Source organism: Meles meles, chromosome 17 (genome assembly GCF_922984935.1).
Source record: "Meles meles chromosome 17, mMelMel3.1 paternal haplotype, whole genome shotgun sequence".
NCBI classification, from domain to species: Eukaryota; Metazoa; Chordata; class Mammalia; order Carnivora; family Mustelidae; genus Meles; species Meles meles.
Genome location: NC_060082.1, coordinates 41,977,890 through 41,999,298, shown reverse-complemented (window position 1 = coordinate 41,999,298; position 21,409 = coordinate 41,977,890). Strand labels below are relative to the sequence as shown.

The following is a 21,409-nucleotide window of genomic DNA, read 5'->3' as shown; positions in this document are numbered from 1 at the left end:
TATAAGGTTTTGATGAGAGAAATTGAAGAAGACATAAATGAAAAGATGTCCTGCATTCATGGATCAGAAGAATTAATATTGTCAAAAAGTCCATTCTTGGGGCACTTGGGTAGTTTAGTCAGTTTAGTGTCTGACTTTTTATTTCAGCTCAGGTCATGAATATGAGATCGAGCCCCATGTCAGTCTCCTTGCTCTGTGGGGAGTCTGTTTGGCATTCTCTCTTGCCATCTCCCTCTACCCCTCCGCCCCTCAAATAAATAAGCCTTGAAAAGAAAAGGAAATGTCCCTACTATACAAAGTCATTTATAGACTTTTTGTAATCCCTATCAAAATTCCAAAGGCATTTTTCACAAAAGTAAAAAAAAAAAGTAAAATTCATAGGAATCACAGAAGAACCCTGAACAGCCAAAGCAGTCCTGAGAAAGAACAAAACTGGAGGCAACACACTTCCTCATTTAAACTGCTATAGGGGCTCCTGACTGGCTCAGTCAGTGGAGCTTGCGAGTCTTGATCTCAGGGTTGTGAGTTCCAAGCCCCACATGGGGTGTTGAGATTGCTTAAAAATAAAATCTTAAAAAAAAAAACACTTTATTACAATGTTGTAATATTCAAGATAGTATGATACTGTGTAAAAACAGACACCTAGAACAATGGGAGAGAACCAAGAGCCCAGGAATAAACGCATTCAGACGTGATCAACAAATATTCAAGGGAACCCAGACTACTCAGTGGGGAGAAAATAACTGCTTTAATAAATGGTGTTGGGGCCACTGGATGTTCACATGCAAAAGCATGAAATCGGACTCCTATCTTACACCACTCCCAATAATTCACTTGAAATGTGTGAAAACTTAAAACCTGAAACTGTAAATCTTCTAGAAGAAAACACAAGAGAAATCCTCCTTGACATTAGTCTTGGCGGTGATTGTTAAGCTGTGACACCAAAAGCACAAACAACAAAAGCAAAAATAAGTGGGACTACAGAAATGTAAATGCTTCTGCTCGGCAAAGGACCTGATAAAGGGTTAACATCCAAAATATATAAGGAACTCCTATAGTTCAATAGCAAAAAAAAAAAAACCCAAAAACACGTAAGTTGAAAAATGAACAGAGAACCCGAGTAGACATTTTTCCAAAGAAGACCTAGAAATGTCTGCTGCAGGAGCATGAAAAGATGCTCAGTATCACTTACTATCAGGGAAATGCAAATCAAAACCACAGTGCAATATCGCCTCCTACCTGTTGGAATGACTATTACCGAAAAGCCAACAGATAAGTTTTGGCGAGGATGCGAAGAGAACCCTTGTGCCCTGTTGGTGGGAATGTAAATTGGTGCATTAATTATTGAAAACTGTATGAAGTTTCCTCAGATAGTTAAAAATAGAACTACCGTATGGCCCAGCAGTTCTGAGTATCTGAAGAAAATGAAACTAGTGATTCAAGAAGATATCTGCACTTCCATGTTCACAGCAGCATTATTTATGACAGCCAAGATAATGGAAGCAGCCTAAGTGTCAACGTTTTTCTAGCGATGTCTCCTCAGGCAAGGGAAACAAAAGCACAGATAAACTATTGGGACTAACACCCCAATAAAGGCTTTTGCATGTCAAAGGAAACCATCAACAAAGTAAAAGGACATCCTACTGAAGAAGATACTTGCAAATGATATATTGCAAATGATAAGAGGTTAGTAGGCGAGATATATAAAGAACTTCTACAACTCAACACCAAAAACAAATAATTCAATTTAAAAATAGGCAGAGGGGGAAAAAAAAGAGATTTGGCAGAGGACCTGAATAGACATTTTTCCAAAGAAGACTTCCAGATGGCCAACAGACACATGAAAAGATGCTCCACATCACTCATCATCCGGGAAATGCCAGCCAAAACTCCAAGGCAATGTGACCTCACACCCGTCTGAATGGTTAGAAGTAAAAAGAAATAACAAGTATGAGCAAGGATGTGGGTTAAAGGGAAACTTCGTGTGTGTTGGTGGGGATATAAATTGGTATAGGTACTGTGGAAAACAGTATGGAGGCTTCTCAAGTAAGTAGACACAGAACTATCATATGATTCAGTAATTCCACTACTGGGTATTTACCTGTAGAAAACAAAACACTAATTCAAAGATACATGCACCCCAGTCTTTACTGCAGCAGCATTTACAATAGCCAAGATACGGAAGCAACCCAAGTGTCCATCAGTAGAAAAATAGATGGAGAAGATGGGGGAGTCTGCGCATGCACACGTACAAGGAATGAATATTATTCAGCCACAAAAAGTGAGATCTTGCCATTTGCAGCAACGTGGATGGATCTAGAAAGTATAAGTGAAATAAGAGAAAAATAAATGCCTTAAGATTTCACATTCATGTGGAATCTTACAAAACAAACAAATACAGAAACAGACCCATAAATAGAAGAAACCGATGGTTGCCAGGACTGGAGGGGAGAGATGGGCATAAGGAGTGAAGGGGAATGGGAGCTACAGGCTTCCCATTTTGGAATGAATAGATCATAGGGGTGAAGGGTGCGGCACAGGGATTACAGTCCGTGGTATCGTGACAGTGTTGGGTGGTGAGGGATGGTAGGTGCACGGCCGTAAGCACAGTGTAACGTATAGACTTGGCAAGTCACTGCTGTAGACCTGAAACTAATGTAACCATATTTCAGCTGTACTTCAAAAGAAAAAAGATTTAAACGAAATTATGTAGCTGCCTTGTTCATAATAGCTCAAAACTGAGAACTGCCCAGATGTCCATCAGCTATAGAGTGGGTAAATGAATTAACGCTCTATGACCACCAGTGGGAATGAACAGATCACGGCACATGCAGCCATACGGGTCTCACAAGCGTGTTACTGAATGAAAGAAGCCAAAGAGAAATGAATAAAAGAGAATGCCTACTGCATTGGATTTATATAAAACCTAAATAAGGAGAACCCATCGGTGGCGTTAGTAACCAGGAGAGCTGCTGGCTAACAGTGCCTGTGTTCAGTGTCTACTACGAGCCACAGATGGGGCCTGGGGTGCTGACGATGTGTGTTTGCATTCCAGTTGCTTATTACAGAGATGTTTTGTTAAAAGTGAATGAGCTTCCCACATAACAGTCTGTGGATTCTTGCATATCTGGGTTAAATTTCTTTTTTTTTAAGATTTTATTTATTTATTTGACAGAGATCACAAGTAGGCAGAGAGGCAGGCAGAGAGAGAGGAAGGGAAGCAGGCTCCCTGCTGAGCAGAGAGCCTGATGCGGGGCTCAATCCCAGGATCCTGGGATCATGACCTGAGCCAAAGCCAGAGACTTTAAACCATTGAGCTACCCAGGCACTCCTGTGGGTTAAATTTCTATAAATTTTTTTAAAATTGTGTTGGGAGCATGCCAGACATTTCTGCCATTTATCTGGTCTATTTGCATCTACCCAGAGGTTAAGGTTCACGACTGTGTCTAAGGTTCTTTGGGGAAACTGACTGCATTAGTGACTCTAGCCTTGTGTTCCCTTACTCTGAGCATTGACTGAAGCATATAAAATAACTGTGCACATGTGATCGGTGTAGTAATATTGTGACTTCCCTTAGGACTTGGCCGATGGAGAAATTGCTGCCCTTCCCCGGGATAGCTGTCCTGTTAGAATCCGAAATCGGTGTGTGATGACGTCCCGTCCACGTGGCGTAAAGCGGCGCTGGAGGCTTAGTCGTATTGTCTTCCGTCACTTAGCAGACCACGGGCAGCTGTCGGGGGTCCAGCGAGCAATATGGTGACCCACTCTGGAATCCACTGAGCAGGCAAGAAGAGGCTTCTCTGATAGACGAAAACCTAATTTTATAGAGGTCCAGTATGGGAGTCTAGGCTACCTGATGCTGCCTACGGTTAAAGTACTTTTTAATCTTAAATGAAGAAATTTGGTGGATGTTTCATTCTGTCAATGAATTCTGGCTATCTGCGAATTCTCTCTTCTCTTGGATTTAAAAATTAACCATACTGTTTCTATGCACAGATAGTACAAGGAGTAGAGTAATAAAAAATACTCTGTGAAAATATGTTCTGTATGCCTGCCTTTTCCTTCACACTTAATCTTTTAGCAACACATGAGGGTTCCTGTATTTTTTAGGGGTATTATTTCCTAAAGCAGAATTACCTCATAGTTAATGCAGCTCATGGACAAGTAGCTCAGCTGGCAGTTTGTCAGATGGGCCGGCTTCCCTGAGCTGCACAGCGCATCGTACCGCTAGCTCGTTGTTACGGAGACGATGTGTTAGGAGGTGCAGCTGGTGTTCTTGGTTATCTAACTCAGGCTCCGCTTCTCTGCGTGATGGCTGGACAAGAGGCAGAAGCACTCAGTATTTTCTTGTTCCATCTTCAGCAGCCTTTAGAACAAAAGGTCTCTTAAAGCCTCCGAAGATGTATACAAGCAGGAAAGTTTTGTTGGAATAGTATATATTTTCTTAATTCTGGTTTATCTATAACAGAAATGAATAAAGATAGCAAAAGATTTTCTTGTTCAGTAACTCAACAGTGATCAGCCCAGTGATAAAAATGTCCAGGGTGTGGGCACCTGGGTGGCTCAGTGGTTTAAGCCGCTGCCTTCGGCTCAGGTCATGATCTCAGGGTCCTGGGATCGAGTCCCGCATCGGGCTCTCTGCTCAGCAGGGAGCCTGCTTCCCTCTCACTCTCTCTGCCTGCCTCTCTGCCTACTTGTGATCTCTCTCTGTCAAATAAATAAAATCTTTAAAAAAAAAATGTCCAGGGTGTGAATATGGAAGCACCCACTTAACATCTGGAAAGTGTTCCCGGAGCTGATATCTGAACTTAAATCAGGAGGCAAGGGATGAGGTCTTTGCAGAGGGATCCGGGGGAGTGGAGACGTGAAGGCATCAAAGAGCGTGACTGCAGCCCCTCCGTCCTATGAGAAACATGAAACACAAGACAAAGGCCGTATCATGAAGATACCACATCATGTGAAGGTAAGACTTCATTGAAATACCAGCGATTAGGGGCACTGGGTGGCTCAGTGGGTTAAGCCTCTGCCTTCAGCTCAGGTCATGATACCAGGGTCCTGGGATCAAGCCCCACTTCCAGCTCTCTGCTCAGCAGGGAGCCTGTTTCCCCCCCTCTCTCTGCCTGCCTCTCTGTCTACTTGTGATCTCCCTGTCAAACAAATAAAATCTTTAAAAAAAAAAAAAAAAGTCAATGATTGGAGAGTTGTTTTTTTTTTAAAGATTTAATTTTTTATTTATTTGACAGAGATCACAAGTAGGCAGAGAGGCAGGCAGAGAGAGAGAGGAAGGGAAGCAGGCTCCCCGCTGAGTAGAGAGCCCAATGCGGGGCTCGATCCCAGGACTCTGGGATCGTGACCTGAGCCAAAGGCAGAGGCTTTAACCCACTGAGCCACCCAGACGTCCCACGATTGGAGAGTTTCAAGCAGAGGAATGATCTCATCAGTTGCTTTCCAATGCAATGGTGTGGTAGATCTGGGCCCCGAGCAGAAGGGCTCCACGCAAGATAACCAGTTGGGAGGATGTTGCAGTGTTTCTTCTGGAAAGCCAGGGCATGAACAAAGGGAGTTGAGGCAGGCATAGGATAGATTGTTAAAAGTCTTAAATAGAAAATTGGGCAAGACTTAGAGACTGATTATATTTAAGTGTAAAGGGGACTGTGGGCTTCTGTTAGGGATGACTGAATGGATGGCGGAAGGCAACTCCCAGATAGAAAATATGGGCAGAAAAGAATCAGTTTGGAGGAAACTAGGCATGTGAGTTCAGGTTTCATTTGTGCTGTTTGAAGTGCCCGTGTCTCCCCAGTGGAGAGGCCCGGTGTGCGGCTGGATAGCAGGGATCTGCAATTTGGGTGGAGGTGAAGCCGTGAGAGTTCTCACAGACCTTGGATTCATGTTTCCCAAATTGGTATTACAGCTGACCAACTGGAATGTTCTAATATCCCAACTAGTAACTAGTGGTAATCAGATTATAACTAGCACCTCACACTTGTTGATTTCTGGCGTATCATTGATAAGCCACCCTTTCATTTGTCTGATTCGGGTGTCCAAGCACGACCCATCGATTTCCTTTGGTTGCTGGGCCTCTCACTCCTGTTTTCAAGTCACTGGTTTGTTGGGGGAGCCACATCATGTGTCCTGTAGGATGGCCAACATTTGGCTGTTTGCTTCTTCACGTGTCCTTTAATTTATTCCCCTAACCCTAAAAACTCATAGTTACACTGACAGGCTTGACTAGATTCAGGTTTAGATCTTTAGGTGTGGATTTTCCCAAGTGTGCTGTGTACTTTGCCATGCCATCAGAAGGCAGCTTTCTGGGTGTCCTCCCACTGCTGGGTCCTGAATTCTGTTAACTTGATGAAGGATATTTGGTATTTCTTCATTTTCTGGCAAAAGATAATGCAGGCTTACCTTGTGTATTTTCAGCCTCACATTTTTTCAAGGGTCCCTGGTCCTTTTAGTATGAAATGTTTAGAGACCACATCTGAGCACTAAGAATGCTGTTGTTTGCTACTGAATTCTGAATTGTCATTGCCTTTGGGCCCTTTTGGGGGATGTTGCTAAGAAATAAGCATTTAAAAAATGTAATGGTTAAGTTTATATCGATTCTGTATTTGTTAAAGTATAAACTAATGACTCGAGTTATTCATTACCTTTATAATACATAAAAATTGCTTCAGCATACACTGATTTTACTCCTAAGTGATCATAGTGTTAAGACTTCTGTGGGTTTCTTTCAACTCCCATTGCGTTAGCAACCGAGAGTCAAAATACTGTGTTCTAAAATCACTTGTAAGTATCACGTTTGTCTCAACTTGGTATATTGGGTTTGTTTTCAAATGTTAATTACTTTGTATTTAGCTTTTAAATTGTTAAAATTTTAGATGGTTCTAAAGTCAAAACTACAGACAAAAATACACTCACAAGTATGGTTTCTGTCCCACCTCATTCTTTTCCCTACTGGTAACCATTGTTAGTTTCAGGTTACTCTTCTAGTTTCTTTCTGAAATAAGTTAAGTATGTATATGTCTGTGTATTCAACTGTCTCACCCTTTTGGACATTAAGGTAAGTATACCATAAACAATTTTCTGCACTTTTTTTTTCCTAGATCTTGATCATTCTGTATGTAGAAATATTCATTTCTTTTTGTGACTGTAAGAACCCTTCCGTATAGACATGTTTATTCACCTAGTCCTCAATTGGCATTTGGGTATTTCCATTTTTTTTGCATTTGTCATTCATTTTTGCCAGTATTAGCTGTGGGAAAGAGCCTAGAATTAGAACTGTGAGTCAAAAAGGATAAATGGATATATCATTCTGGTGGGTATTACCAACGACGCTTCTGTAGGAGTTTTAACCTCCACAACCTTTATTCCATTCCTGTATTAGGTATTTCCCTGTACTCTCAATAGGTTGAACTTCTGTAAGTTTTTCTATTAAGAGATAAACAGTGTTTTTGTCTTCTGAAGGAGGGGAGCATCTTTTGTACAAGTTAAAAGTTACATTCCTTTTCCTATGAACTTCTTAATTTGGGAATCCTCAGTATGTTATGTTTTGGGGGTTACTGTGGAGCTTTTCTGCCACATGAACATTATGTGGTTAAATTACTAATATTTAGCCTTATTACTTCTAGATTATAAGTCACACAGTGTAGTTTTCCTTACTTTTAGGTTAAGGTGGAGTTCTATCCATGTCTCCTAGTACTCTTAGGCTTCGTTCTTACATTTAGATCTTTGATCTGTTTGGCTGTTACCTCAAATGCCCAGTTCTCCTGCAGTTTTGAAATGCTGTTACTACATTCTTAAACTTCCAGATGCCTTGGATCTTGTTTGCTCTATTTGTGCCAATGTCAGGAATTTTATTGTAGAGGTCGTGTCAAATTTTTTTTTGAAGTTTTGTTAAATGTTTGTTAACAGTCACCCTATATGTTAATTTTAAACCCTACCAACTTTTACCCTACCATGTTTACCAAATTCTCCTACTAACTGTAGTAGTTTTGGTTAATCCTCTTGTATTTTTTCTTATTAATCGCTTTCTCTTATCTAATTGCATTGATAAATATGATATAGTAATAGAGATCAAAGGCGTCTTGCATCTTGCTCTTACTCTGGACGGGGGGGGGCGGGTAATTCTAAAAGAAATCTTCCCTTTAATAAGCCTTTCCTGACATACTCCTGGAGAGGTAGAACTATTCCAATGAACAAAAACCTAGTCAACTTTATTGAATATAGGAATAGATGGATGTTTGTTTTATGGTCATTGCTTTTGAAAGTCGTCTGATCCGTGGCAGTTTACTAACTGGTACTATACAAAGATGTCTTCCTTTTCAAGTTTATTTATTTCTGAGCATTTACATCTAGAGAACAGTATTTGTGACTAGATTAGTAGGCCATGGTAATGTGTGGTAGATGTATTAAGCTGCTCAAAGAAAACTATGGCAACCTTGAAGCACAGAGGTACAAATTTGCATTTTATGCAAAAATTCAGGTTTTATTTTTACTTACTCTTACAATGGTGAGAGCTGATAATCAGGAACTTATACGCAAACAAGAACTTTTGTTTTCTACCTCTTAGCTGAACAAAAATACACACAACGTGGCATTATCATTAGGCAAGACTTGCTGTTTTACATTTCACACAAGAATACGATATTATCCTTTTTTGAACAAAATGCCCAGATTACTAAGGAAACCATCTTTGGAGGAAGTGTTTAATAAGCATATTTTATTTAAATAAATCCTCCAGGAGAAAATGGGAAAATTCACTGCCTTTACTTAGAAGAAGGCTGTGTAAGTAATTATCTGTCAAATTTATCTGTGCAGCTCACCAACATTTCCTCCTTGGAAACATCAATATTTCCACATCACAGTTCCCAAAATGACTTTAAAGTCTTAAAATTCTGTGTCTCCTTTGGCTTGCTTCTCTCTTGATTCCACCCAGGCTTTATTAATGGTTCGCTTCATATCATCATCTCCATCTTCATAAATTTTCTTTAGAACATTCATTAATCCCTCACTAGGATCTGTTTCAGTGTCATAGGAGGGCTTTCTGTGAAAAAGAAAACACAATCAGTAATGGAGACAGATCTGTATGTAAATGACCCCATTTACTGATGTGGTCCTCCGTATCATCCGTGCCTCTAGTTCAACCAATGTCCAAGCAGGGCCAAGTAACCTCATATTCCTCATGTTTGTGATCTGGTACTGAATGAGGTAACTGGGCACTGAGGATACAAGAGAAAGACATAGTCTTGTACTCCTTAATTTGTTCTACATTTAAAATCAAATCAGATACAGATAGTTCCTAACTCTACCAACAGTATACCGGGCGGGCTACAGGGGAGGTGTGAGATGAAGGAGGAAGGCTGTAAGACTCAATGTAGGACACTGCCAGTGCAGGACATTTCAAGCAGAGGAACAATTTGACCTAGAATGGAAGTATCTTTAAACACTTTTTAGAATAGCCATTGAGTAGGATAAAAATACTCTCTTGCACTCCACACCAGCGACAGTGAAACTAATTACCTATAAGGAACTTGTGTGGAATTCACAAAGTTGATCTAGGTCTCTTGCCTCTCTTAGAACTAATGAGATGGAATCTCTGGGAATGGATGCAGAATCTGTATAGCAGAAGGATGGGCGGGGCACCCATGTGACTCAGGCGGTTAAACATCCAACTCTTGGTCTTGGTTTCAGCTCAGATCACCATCTCAGGGTGGAGATGGAGCCCCATGTCAGGCTCCGTGCTGGGTATGGAACCTGCTTGGAATTCTCTCCTGCTCTGCCACCTCCCCTGCACACGCTCACTTGCACATGCTCACAAATGCACCACTGGCCAGGGTTAAGAACCAATGCAAGAGGGGCGCCTGGGTGGCTCAGTGGGTTAAAGCCTCTGCCTTCAGCTCAGGTCATGATCTCAGGGTCCTGGGATAGAGCCCCGCGTCGAGCTCTCTGCTCAGTGGGGAGCCTACCTCCCTTCCTCTCTGCCTACTTGTGATCTGTCTGTCAAATAAATTAAAAACAAAAAAACAATGCAACAAAGCCAACCAAAACTAAAGCCCTCCATAAAAAGCAACTTGCTGGATCTATGCCCTCCTTAAAGACACTGGACATTAAGAGGTATCAGTGGTCAAACTACTAGCCAGCTCTTACTCATAACAGCAAAGTACTAGCACTCTACAATCCCAGCAAAGAATATATTTAAATTCTTAAAGAAATCAAAGTAAACTCACTCTTTCTCTTTGCATTCTTTTTCAACCTGAGTCAGGTAGTCCCACCGTGTGTTTTCTGCTTTCTTTCTACATAAGATAAGAACAGTATCTGTCTTGACCTGGAAGAAGAATAGAGTAAGTACAACTTACAACACATGGAGGTAAATAAGCACGAATATGTGGAAAACATGTACTCAGTCAAGTTACTATTATGTGTAGGACCTGTCTTAGGTTGTAGTAATACATTTACAAATAGGACTCATGAAAGAGAAAGAGCATAAACAAGTAAAACTTCAAATATATTGAAGACAAAAACTAAGACAAAAAGGGTTTAATGGGGTTTGGAAGAGGAACTTCATTAGGAAAGGCCTCTGAGGTGAAACCTGAGCTGTGGCCCAAGATCCAGAAGGAAGGGCGCAGCAAGGAGTAAGCTATTAAAGGCTATAAAATGGGATGATTTTGGTGTGTCTAATTTAAAAAAAAAGAGTGGTGGGAATTTGGTGACTGAAGGAAGAGAATAATACAGTCAGAGTGATCAGAGACAGGCACAAATAAAAATATACAACTCTTTCAACAATGATCCATATAATTCCTAGGATTCTTTTGTGTATTTGTTCAACTGTGGGATTGATGGATAAAGAAGGAGCAGTGAGACACAAGCTAATTAATGTTATATTCTACTACTGCCTTTAAACTGCTACAGAACAATGTAAACACAGATGGCAGAATGGTACAATGGTACATCTATGTACAGATGCATTAAACCTTACTGAAGTAGAAAGGAGATGATCTGAGTTAGTGAAAAAGTGTGAACAGTAGTTTAAAAAGCCACTTATTTTTATAGGTTTTACTACTTCTAGTTAGGCTAAGTGCTTAACTAGAAACTGAGGCTCAGGATGATTAGGAGAGCTGCTAAAAAGTCACAACTAGTAAGTGACAAAACTGGCATGAGAACTCAAGTCTCTCTCTTAACCAATTTTAAAAGTTTATTCCCTTCTTGATTTTAATGCAGTATTTTTATAATCTATTCTTCTAAAGACAGGAGTTGAAATAGGGCCAGACAGTTATTATTTTAGGTTTCTCTCACACAGCTACTTAATTCTGCCATTACAGCGCAATCAAAGGCAAAGACAACACAAAAAGTGAGCCCTGGCATTGTTCCAGTAATATAGCCATCAGACTACAGTTTGCTGATCCCTGTTACAGAGAATAAATTAATTCTAGATCCTCTCAATTCTAAATCAACCAGGTTCACCTTAATGAGGTTTCACAACATAATGAGAAAAAAAAAGGAAACTTACTTTTTTTGAACTGCCTTCCACAGAGATGGGTTTTAAAAGATTGTTCACAATCATGGAGTAACTCTTCCCATTTAGATTCTTTACCAAAAGATCAAATGACCTATAATACAACAGTGAATACATTATCCCTGGCTCTATAAGACATGCTCTATAGCTCTTGTGGAAAAAACCCACAAGGTTTATTTTAGGATGTTCAATTGGCCATCCCTGGTGGTAAGATTAGGCTCTTCAAAGCAGGTGTAAAGGAGAACTCTAAATTTAAGCAGTTTTAGAAACTGCAAAGAAAAGAACCAGTAATAAAGCAACCTCTGACTTCATGATCACTGTATTTCCCATCGCAAGAACTCACCTCTCTGTGAAGTGCACCTGCACGTTCTCAGTGGGGACTTGATGAACTCCAGTTAAGGTAATGTAGATTTTCACAAACTTATCTGACTGATCCCATCCTAGTAACAAAAAAGGGACATGAGTAAAGTCTCATACTATCTCTAGAACAGCAAATGCATATTGCTCCTGAACCTGAAGAAAACTAAATTCTAGTAATAGAAACATGGGGAAAATTAAAATAAAAGAAACGTTCTAGATGGGGAAATTGAGCTTCATAGCAGTTTATAATCTGTCCAAAGTTAGGTATCTAGATTGTGGTAAAACTTTAATTCAAACCCAGGTTTCCTGAAAACAAAGCCTGTGTTTTTTTCATTCCTAAGAATAAGGAATATGATCATTGAACACATTAAGAGTAGGGGCACCTGGGTGGCTCAGTGGGTTAAAGCCTCTGCCTTCGGCTCAGGTCGTGATCCCAGGGTCCTGGGATCGAGTCCCACATCGGGCTCTCTGCTCCGCACGGAGCCTGCTTCCTCCTCTCTCTCTGCCTGCCTCTCTGCTAGTTGTGATTTCTCTCTGTCAAATAAATAAAATATTAAAAAAAAAACACATTAAGAGTAGCTCATTTTACTAACACTGCACACAAAAAGAAACTCAAAATGGATGAAAGACCAAAATGTGAGATGTGAAACCATAAACTCCTAGAAGACAACACAGACAATAACGTCTCTGGCACCGACCATAGCAACATCTTTCTAGCTGTGGCTCCTGAGGCAAGGAAAACAAGAGCAAAAGCAGTACGACTATACTAAAATTAAAAAGTTTCTGCATATAAAAGGATCATCCGGGCATGCCCTCGATGGCTTAGTCATTAAGCATCTGCCTTTGGCTCAGGTCATGGCCCCAAGGTCCTGGGATGGAGCCCTACGTCTGGCTCCCTGCTCACCCGGAAGCCTGCTTCTCTCTCCCACTCCCCCTGCTTGTGTTTCCTCTCTGTCAAATAAATAAAATCTTAAAAAAAAAAAATCATCAATAAAACGAAAAGGCAACTTACTGAATGGAAGACATTTGCAAATGATCTATCTGATAAGGTGTTAATATGCAAAGTACAGAAAGAACTTGCATACAACTCAACAGCAAAACCCCCAAAAAATCTAATTACGGGCAGAGGACCTGAACAGACATTTCCCCAACGACGACATACAGGTAGCCAACAGACACATGAAGATGCTCAACATCACTAATCATCAGGGAAATACCAACCAAAACTACAATGAGAGGTCACCTTACCTGTCAGAATGGCTAGAATTAAAAAACAAACAAAAAAATCCCCAAAACATGAAATAACAAACGTGGGTATGGATATGGAGAAAAAGGAACCTGTGTACACTGTTGGTGGGAATGTAAACTGCAACAGCCACTGTGGAAAACAGTATGGAGGCTGCTCAGAAAATTCAAACTATTAATACCATTATCATTTAGTAATTCCACTACTGGGTATTTACTCGTGGAAAACGAAAACATAACTTTAAAAGGTACATATATCCCTATGTTTACTGCAGCATTATTTTTAAGAGCCAAAAAGGGAAGCAACCTAAGTGTCCATGAATGGGTAAAGATGTAGTATATATGACAACGGAATTATTACTCCGCCATAAAAAAGAAAAGGACATCTTAACGTCCACAACAGAATGCATGGACCTAGAGAGTATTAATGCTAAGTGAAGTCAAGTACCATATGATTTCATTTGTATGTTGAATCTAAAAAAACAAGCAAAAGCAGAAACAGACCCATAAATACTGAGAACAAACCAATGGTTGCCGGGGTTAAGGGGAAGATACAGGCACAGCGGTAAAGGGGAGTGGGAGGTACAGGTTTCTGGTTGTGGAATGAATAAACTGAGGAGAATAAAAGGTACAGTGTAAGGAACATAGACACGATACTGTAATATAGCGTGGCACTGTGACACCTGCAGTGAGCACAGCCTAGCAGAGATGCTGGATCACCTGAAATGAATGTCTCATTGTGGGTCTGATGAGGGAACAGAAGGCAAGCTGAGGACAACTTAGAAGCTGACACCAGGCAACACCCACCCCCCCCACAATGGGATATATGTGACATTCCACAGGCATTCCTGGCTGCCGTAAAGGAAAAACAGTAAACTTGTACAGATAGATTACAATCCTGCAAGACCTGAGTCTGCCTCAGTTTACAAATATCCTAGTGATTTACAAGGAAGAACCTTTCTTACCAACAGCCTAACTTCCAAAGACCCATAACTCAGTTCCAGAAGCCCTAACATCATCTCCCCCCTCCCTAAAATTGAGGGAGGCTGACGCAGAGGGACATGTAAATAAAGTTAATTTCTTCTAAACCTAAAGCTCACTGATAAGGACGTTTGACAGCAGGACTGTGACAACTATTTTTACTGTTAATGCCTTACTAAAAGGAAAAACCACCTTAACTTTGATAATGGCAAGGCCTCTGGTATCTTGTAGGTCCTCTTTAGCATAGGAAAGTTCTTTCAAACCCTCCCTTTTTCCTTACCTCCCCTAACCCCACAGTACATACCAGCCACCCCTCACAAGCCCAGGGCCACAGCTCTTTCTGCCCACGGGTCCTGTCCCCGTGCTTTAATAAACCACCATTTTGCATCAAAGATCTCTCAAGAATTCTTTCATGGTAGTCGGCTCCAGACTCCACCCCACTGAACCTCACTTATATTCTAAAAACTTCATCAGGGGCGCCTGGGTGGCTCAGTGGTTTAAGCCGCTGCCTTCGGCTCAGGTCATGATCTCAGGGTCCTGGGATCGAGTCCCACGTCTGGCTCTCTGCTCTGAAGGGAGCCTGCTTCCCTATCACTCTCTCTGCCTGCCTCTCTGCCTACTTGTGATCTGTCAAATAAATAAATAAAATCTTTAAAAAAACAAAAAAAAACACAACTTCATCAGGTCAACTATACTCAAAAAAATTAAGAGCAGCTCATTTTCTTTTTGTGAAAATTTTGTAGAATTCTCTACTAAAGTAAATGTATTCTCTACTGAAGAGAATTCTCTATTAAAGTCGATGTAGGGGTGCCTGGGTGGCTCAGTGAGTTAAACAGCTGCCTTGGGCTCAGGTCATGATACCAGAGTGCTGGGATCGAGCTCCACATCGGGCTCCGTGCTCAGCGGAGAGCCTGCTTCTCCCTCTCCCTGCCACTCTGCCTACTTGTGCTATCTCTATCAAATAAATACAACCTTTAATAATATATTTTTTTAATATTTTATTTATTTGACAGAGAGAAATCACAACTAGGCAGAGAGGCAGGCAGAGAGAGGAGGGAGCAGGCTCCCTGCGGAGCAGAGAGCCCGATGCGGGGCTCAATCCCAGGACCCTGGGATCATGACCTGAGCCGAAGGCAGAGGCTTTAACCCACTGAGCCACCCAGGCGCCCCTTTAATAATAATTTTTTTAAAAGTAGATGTATACTGTAGAATTCTCTACTAAACTGGATGTCTAAACATTCTCTAATTTCATAATCATTTCTACTTCTCTTAAACAGTTCAAAGGCAATCACTGCTTTCTCAATTCCCTTCACTGACACAGTAAAATATGGTCCAAATCATCCAAATCTAATCTGATGAACTAGATGAATTCTGTCAACTAAAAACATAAAAACTTCACACAAAGTGAATAAAAATGTTTATGTATTTGTTGTATATATAGGCTCTCTATATATCCCTGACCGTTCCTTAAGTTCCATATAGTGCTACAGAACAGAAATGTAGTGTTAATCCCAAAAGACATCCTAGAGGGTTCAGCAGACCTTCATCTAGTTTCTTCCCATTCATTCAGTTCGTCTTCCACAATGAGAATAGTTTCTCCCTTAACACAAATCATGGTTGCTGGGTATATGCCATAATCCTATGAGCTCAGACCAGCTTCCTGTAGTCAAGTAAATACACAGCATAGATCCTTATAATACTATACTACATATCTTTTTTTAAAGATTTTGTTAAGAGAGAGAACACGGGCGCACAAGATGGGGGAGAGTCAGAGGGAGCAGCAGACCTCCCAACTCTGGGATCATGATCTGAGCTGAAGGCAGTCACTTAACCAACTAAGCCACCCAGGCGCCCACTATACTACATCTCTTAAACACAACACACACCGCTTTTCCTCATGAAAACTGGGAAAACACAAGCTGCCTCTCATGGCTCCAAGCATGTCCTCTGCTCACACAATCCCCTCCCTTTTCTTATACTCACCAAACTCACCCTTCAAACTCAAATGTGTTAAGTCTCCATTTCACTCTTCAGTCTTCCATTTCAGTTTTCCATTACATCAGCTGTATTCCCACAAAACTTCACAAACCTCTATTCACTTTGTTCGAGCAAGTATTAAGTAATTACTATGTGCTAGATACTGGGAGCAGAAAGAAAAATGACTGTCCCTCCCCTTAAGAGAGCTCATCGGGTTCAAGGTGCACTGTTCCAAAACTATCTACCGAGAGAAAATGCTATCATTACAGGTAATAGTATTAGTCATATATCTGTGTCCTAACCACGCCATGAGCAAGGACTGGGTCTTGGTCACTACTTTATATCCACAAGCCCAAGCACAATAGTGGCACAGATTGGGCACTGAAAAATGTTTCTCGAATTTGCCTAGATTCCTTTCCATAGATAATACTGGTGGTTGTCTGGCAAAGTAAAATCTAAAACAGAATTAAAATAAAGAGCCGTGTTCCTTATATGTTCAATAGTATTTCAGAATAGGTTCATTCTTATTGCTACTCACACAGAATCATCTTGCTCTTGTTGACAGCTTTTAAATCTATTCTTTACTTTTTCATCTCTTCCAAAGTAGCTTAATAAATTAACAACAGGTCTTCTCTTTCAAACTATCAAAATCAAACACTGAGACTATTTTAGTGTTAGTGGGTCACTACTCAGGAATAAGTTGCTGGGAGGCAAAAAGAGCTGGATGTAGGATAGGGAGTCATACCGTAATTACTGATTTTCACTGTATATCCTGTTGTAATGGGAGCAACCACAGCAGCTGGCTTTTCACTGTCAAGAAGTTCTGCTTTTCTCTGGGACTTCTGCTGCATCTTGTTCTTGATCTCTGTCTCAATCTTGGATTTTTCAGCTGTAAGGGCATCACGTACTCTTTTTCTAGAGGACTTTTCCAGCAACACCTTTACCTCTTCTAGATCTTTCTGTAGCTGTGTTAAAACAGAAGATAAGTTAGTTATGATAAATAAAATAACAGCTGGATATAGTGCCTATTGGTCATTCAGTTTACTGAAGAACTAAGAATTAAGAGATTCATTTAAATTTTCTGGGATTGGATTGCAACCTGAGATTCTTTTCTCCAGCCTACTGTACTGTAAATAACTGAAGCTTCCTATTTTTTTTTTAAAAGGAAAACTTAATGTAATTAGTCAAGCTTAAATTTTCCAGTTTCGTAGTTGTTATATGCCTGTTTTAGAACATGTTATTTACAAGGTACTGTTGTGATTCATAAAGTTCAATGAAGGAATCTCAAAAAAAATTTATGGATTTCTTTATGACATCTGTTAATAGTCATCAGGTATTAGGAATTTAAAAAATCTTAAAATAAAAACGATGAGCAAATACACAATGAACAAGGTGAAATGCTATAGCAACTTAACCCCCGAATACTACAAATAAAAAAGCTTGCGCTTTTTAAGAGATTAAAAAAATAAAGACATATTTCTGCTTTTAAAAAGTCTTGTTCTGAATCTCCAGGTTAATGCTGCACTCAAAAGTCTGGGTCTTAGTTGCACCGTAGAGGAGAAAACCTAGACAAACAATCCAAACTGCGACACAGTCCTGGATCACTGAAAAAACCACCTGTTCTTTTCTCCTCTTGCCAATATATTGCCTACCAGTATCTATTTCTACTTGCTAGAGAGATGGCCAACATTTTATTAAGTTCAAGAGTTAAAGACACTATAAGATAATCAGCTTAAAAATCTTTTCTCCGTTATCCTCTGACATACTGCAAATACATAAGATCCTTACAAACAAGGGTTTCACTTTTCAAAATTAAACTTACATTCTGGCTTGGTAATAGTAATATGACATTGTACACTGTAGCCTCAGAGCATATAAAAAACCTCAATATAAAAATCTTCACGTTTGATAACTCAGTATAATATCCAAGTAGAATTCTGAAGTCTTTGTTTTATAAGTCTTACAAAATGTAGTAACAGAAAAACAATCACCTTTCACCCTAAGTCTTTCATTAGCTCATTTAACTCTGATGCCCTTATTTCACTTACCAGTAACTATGAGGATGGTAAATACAAAGTCCAACTGTGGTAGTCTCCTGTCTCATCCACTCCCCTAAACCCCCAAAACGCATATTGCCAAAACAAAAAATCCTGCAATTTCATCTTCTGAGCACAGAACTAGGATGCTTTCATTCAAAGCAGTATCTTATCATGATCTAAAAAATTCACACTGATTTTACTATCAATATGATAAAAATCTTGAAATGTAAAATTGGTGTATTTGTTCCTGAACAAGGATTCAGTTAACACAACAACAACAAAATAGAAAATATATCAAGTCTTAACATGTTATATTTCTTGACTGGCAAGGAATCCTTTCTCTAGGAGGCTTTTTAAACTCCGGGGATTAAGGGATCCTCAGGCCCTCTTTCCAGGCAGTTTTGGCTCTCCCCTATAACAGAAGGAAGGGAGTCACTGTAAGTCTGAAGCAACCTCCCAATAGGCCTGTTTTTAATTCCACAGTTCTATTATTTGCAGGCCTGAAACCAGTAAAATCGATCCCTTTGGAACTTTTCCTGCACACAGGAGTTTCTCATCTAATTTACCTTAGCATTCATTTGTTTTCCTTATGCAAAATCTCAATCCCCTTTATCCCGACCCATTAACACATTCAAGCTTTATCTTACCTATTTCTGAGTTCACCAGGAAGCATTAAAACCAAAGTGCTCAAAATAAGCAAAGGACCTGAACATAGCCATCAAGCACAAGAAAAGATGCTCAACATCCTTAGTCATTTAGGAAATGCACATCAAAATCACAATAGAATGCCACTTCACACCCACTAAAACATTCACAAAACCACCCCCTAAAATAACACGTGTTAAGAGGGTGGGCAGATATTGGTACCTTCGTACCCAACTTGTGGGAATGTAAACTGGTGCAGCCACTTTGAAAAGAGTTTCCATGCTCCTACAAGTCCACTCCTGGGTACATACCTCACAGAACTGAAAATACATGTCCACCTAAGAAGCAGTACACTGTATTCACAGTACAGTTCCTAATAGCCAAAAATCGATGGTCCAAATGTCCGTCAACTGATAAGGAGAAACAAAATGTGGCACATCCATATAATGGAACATTATTTGGACATAAAAAGGAACACATGCCACACCGTGGATGAACTAGAGATTATATTAAGTGAAAAAAGCCAAAAGCAAAATGCCATACTCTGTAAGATTCCATTTATATGAGATATCCAGAATTGGCAAATCCATAGAGACAAAGTAATTAGTGGCTGCCGCAGGGAGAGGAAGTAGAAAGAGTCTGCTCAACAGACAGACACTTAATAGGTTTCTTTTGGGGACAGAATGATAAAGATGTGGAATTATACAGTAGTGATAGTGGTGCGACACTGAATGTACTAAAAATACACTTTAAAAATGGTTAAACAGTTTATTTTATATCAAAGAAAAACCCTGAAGTGTCCCTAAGTGCGTATTTTTTTAAGTACCTCAACTGAGAAAAATCCCTTACGTTGAAGAGAATTAATAACTGAGCTGTCCACGTGTGTGACTGTAAAGTCACTGTAAAGACTGTTTCCTCAGGGCACGTGGAAACCAAGGCATATTTCTGTAACACGTTAACATAAACCTGGGGCAAGGTATCCAGTATAATGCACACACACACACACATATTTTCTTCATTTAAAGATGTTTAGACTTCCAAATCAAGTTTGAGATTTCTCAGACTTGTTCACATTGAGAAGAACATTTCCAGAAAACAAATCTATTAATAATCAACACTTTCCAGTGAATAACAGCATCATGTAGTGACCTCCTACTGAGGCCAGGAAAGAACAAATCAAGTATTATTATTTCCGTTTGGTGACTGTTCAAGCTAATAAGCCTTCAAAAAAGTTAAGCTGCCCCGTTCAGAGTTCACAGAGCTTAAGAGAGAATAAGGCTATTTCGCACCGGTAGTTACAACTTTCCAATTCATTTTTTTTTTAAACGCATATAGCACATTGCTGTTTGCCACGCAGTCTTTTCAACATTTAGGACTATTCGTTGGTCTAACTCTCTAAAACGGATACTACTGCGCGCAACAACTCGCCCAAAGTAACCCAGCTACTCCTATGCGTTGAGAAAACAGCACAAGAAGTCAAGGGCTGGGGGCAGACTTCTCACCCGACCCTCGGTTTCTGCAATCAGCCTGAAGAAACCTTCACGTCCCCGGCTCGTTTTGCGCGAGCGGACGGAGCCTGAGGAAAACGTGAAGGTGACCAGCTCGCTAAGGTCCACCACTACCTGCAGCCGGGGACCACGACACCTCCCGGAGCACCCTGCCCGCGGGCACGAACCGCCCGCAGGGCCAGGGCTGAGCGGCGGGCGTCCATCGGCAACTTTCCCGGGGCCACAGAGGCCGGACGCCGGAAGCCGGCAGGGGCCACTGCAGGTGGGCGGCCGAGGCGAAGCTCCGGGACCCGGCGACACCGGAGGGAGCCTGGGAGGCGGCCGCCGGGCACCTCAGCTCGGGAAACGGGGCCGAGGGCGGGGGGCGGGAGCGAGTTCCGAGCGACAGAGCTCGAAGCATCGCGCGGTCGAGTGAGGAAGATGAAGCCGTACCCTTACCTCTTCCAAAGCTGAAGCCATGGTCGGGCTGATCAGGCAAGGCCCGAGCTGCAGACGCGCAGGGGAGAGAACAGGAAATACCGCACCGAACGCGCTTTCCCGGACGCCGGCCCCACCCGCACGAGTCGCAGCACCCCAAGCCTGCGCGCACACCCGACCCGGCGCGAGACCCGGCCCGCCTCCCGCACGCGGCGCCTCTGGAACCTTCGCGAGTCCGTCGCCGCCGCACCCCCCACCCCCACCCCCGCGCGCGCCGCCTGCCTCCCTTAGCTCCGCCCCGCCGAACCTCGCCCCGCCCCTTAGGCCAAGCCTCCTAGCAACGCTCAACTCTCGCGAGCAAACCAGCAGCTCGAGAAGAGTAACGCCTCTTCCTCTCTGCCCGGGCAACTGTACGTATTACACCTTGTCCTCGCGTGTCCCGGCTGCGCAGTCGCAGCTCAGAACCGCTCGTTGACGTACCTTAATCCAACCCCGGAAATAACGTACTGGTCTTCGGCATCTAAATCGGAAGTTGACTAGAAAGTCGGCTGATTCCGTCCCTTCTAGGGCACCGGGTCGGCTAGGCAGCCATCTTGTCCGGATAATTTGTGAGCATGTGTGAGAAAAGGACCAAAAAGGAGCACAAGGGGCAGCATTTTTATGTTGAAACAGAAAAGAATGAAGACGTTTAGCGTAGAAGATCCTGAAGGGAATAGTTCGGTTTT

At 41.4% G+C, this 21,409-nt stretch overlaps 2 protein-coding genes across 3 annotated transcripts in view; one reads left to right on the top strand and one right to left on the bottom strand.

Annotated features, from left to right (window-relative positions):
* MRPS14 (mitochondrial ribosomal protein S14) overlaps nucleotides 1-4,039 on the top strand; it is a 29,399-nt gene extending 25,360 nt beyond the window's left edge. For both annotated transcript variants that reach the window (XM_045982106.1, XM_045982107.1), the window contains exon 3: nucleotides 3,578-4,039. In XM_045982106.1, coding sequence (XP_045838062.1) covers nucleotides 3,578-3,760 — 183 coding nt within the window. In that variant the 3' untranslated portion in view covers nucleotides 3,761-4,039. The remainder of the gene's footprint in view (nucleotides 1-3,577) is intronic.
* A 4,419-nt stretch (nucleotides 4,040-8,458) lies between these two features.
* On the bottom strand, nucleotides 8,459-20,933 carry LOC123928107 (calcyclin binding protein). Its single transcript, XM_045983170.1, has 6 exons — nucleotides 20,706-20,933; nucleotides 16,821-17,040; nucleotides 11,856-11,952; nucleotides 11,507-11,606; nucleotides 10,227-10,324; nucleotides 8,459-9,043 (listed from the first exon to the last, which is right to left on the bottom strand). The coding sequence occupies exons 1-6, from the start codon at nucleotides 20,724-20,726 to the stop codon at nucleotides 8,887-8,889; spliced, it is 693 nt and encodes a 230-aa protein (XP_045839126.1). The 5' UTR covers nucleotides 20,727-20,933; the 3' UTR covers nucleotides 8,459-8,886.
* Between the last annotated feature and the right edge of the window lie 476 nt (nucleotides 20,934-21,409).

What these genes read in the sequence shown, in the direction of transcription:
- LOC123928107 (XM_045983170.1), bottom strand. Translation starts at nt 20,726, where the DNA reads ATGGCTTCAGCTTTGGAAGAG. An exon ending in TGGCTTCAGCTTTGGAAGAG is followed by an intron (nt 17,041 to 20,705) that starts GTAAGGGTACGG and finishes GTTTTAACACAG; the next exon opens with CTACAGAAAGATCTAGAAGA. An exon ending in AAAGAATGCAAAGAGAAAGA is followed by an intron (nt 9,044 to 10,226) that starts GTGAGTTTACTT and finishes TCTTTTTCACAG; the next exon opens with AAAGCCCTCCTATGACACTG.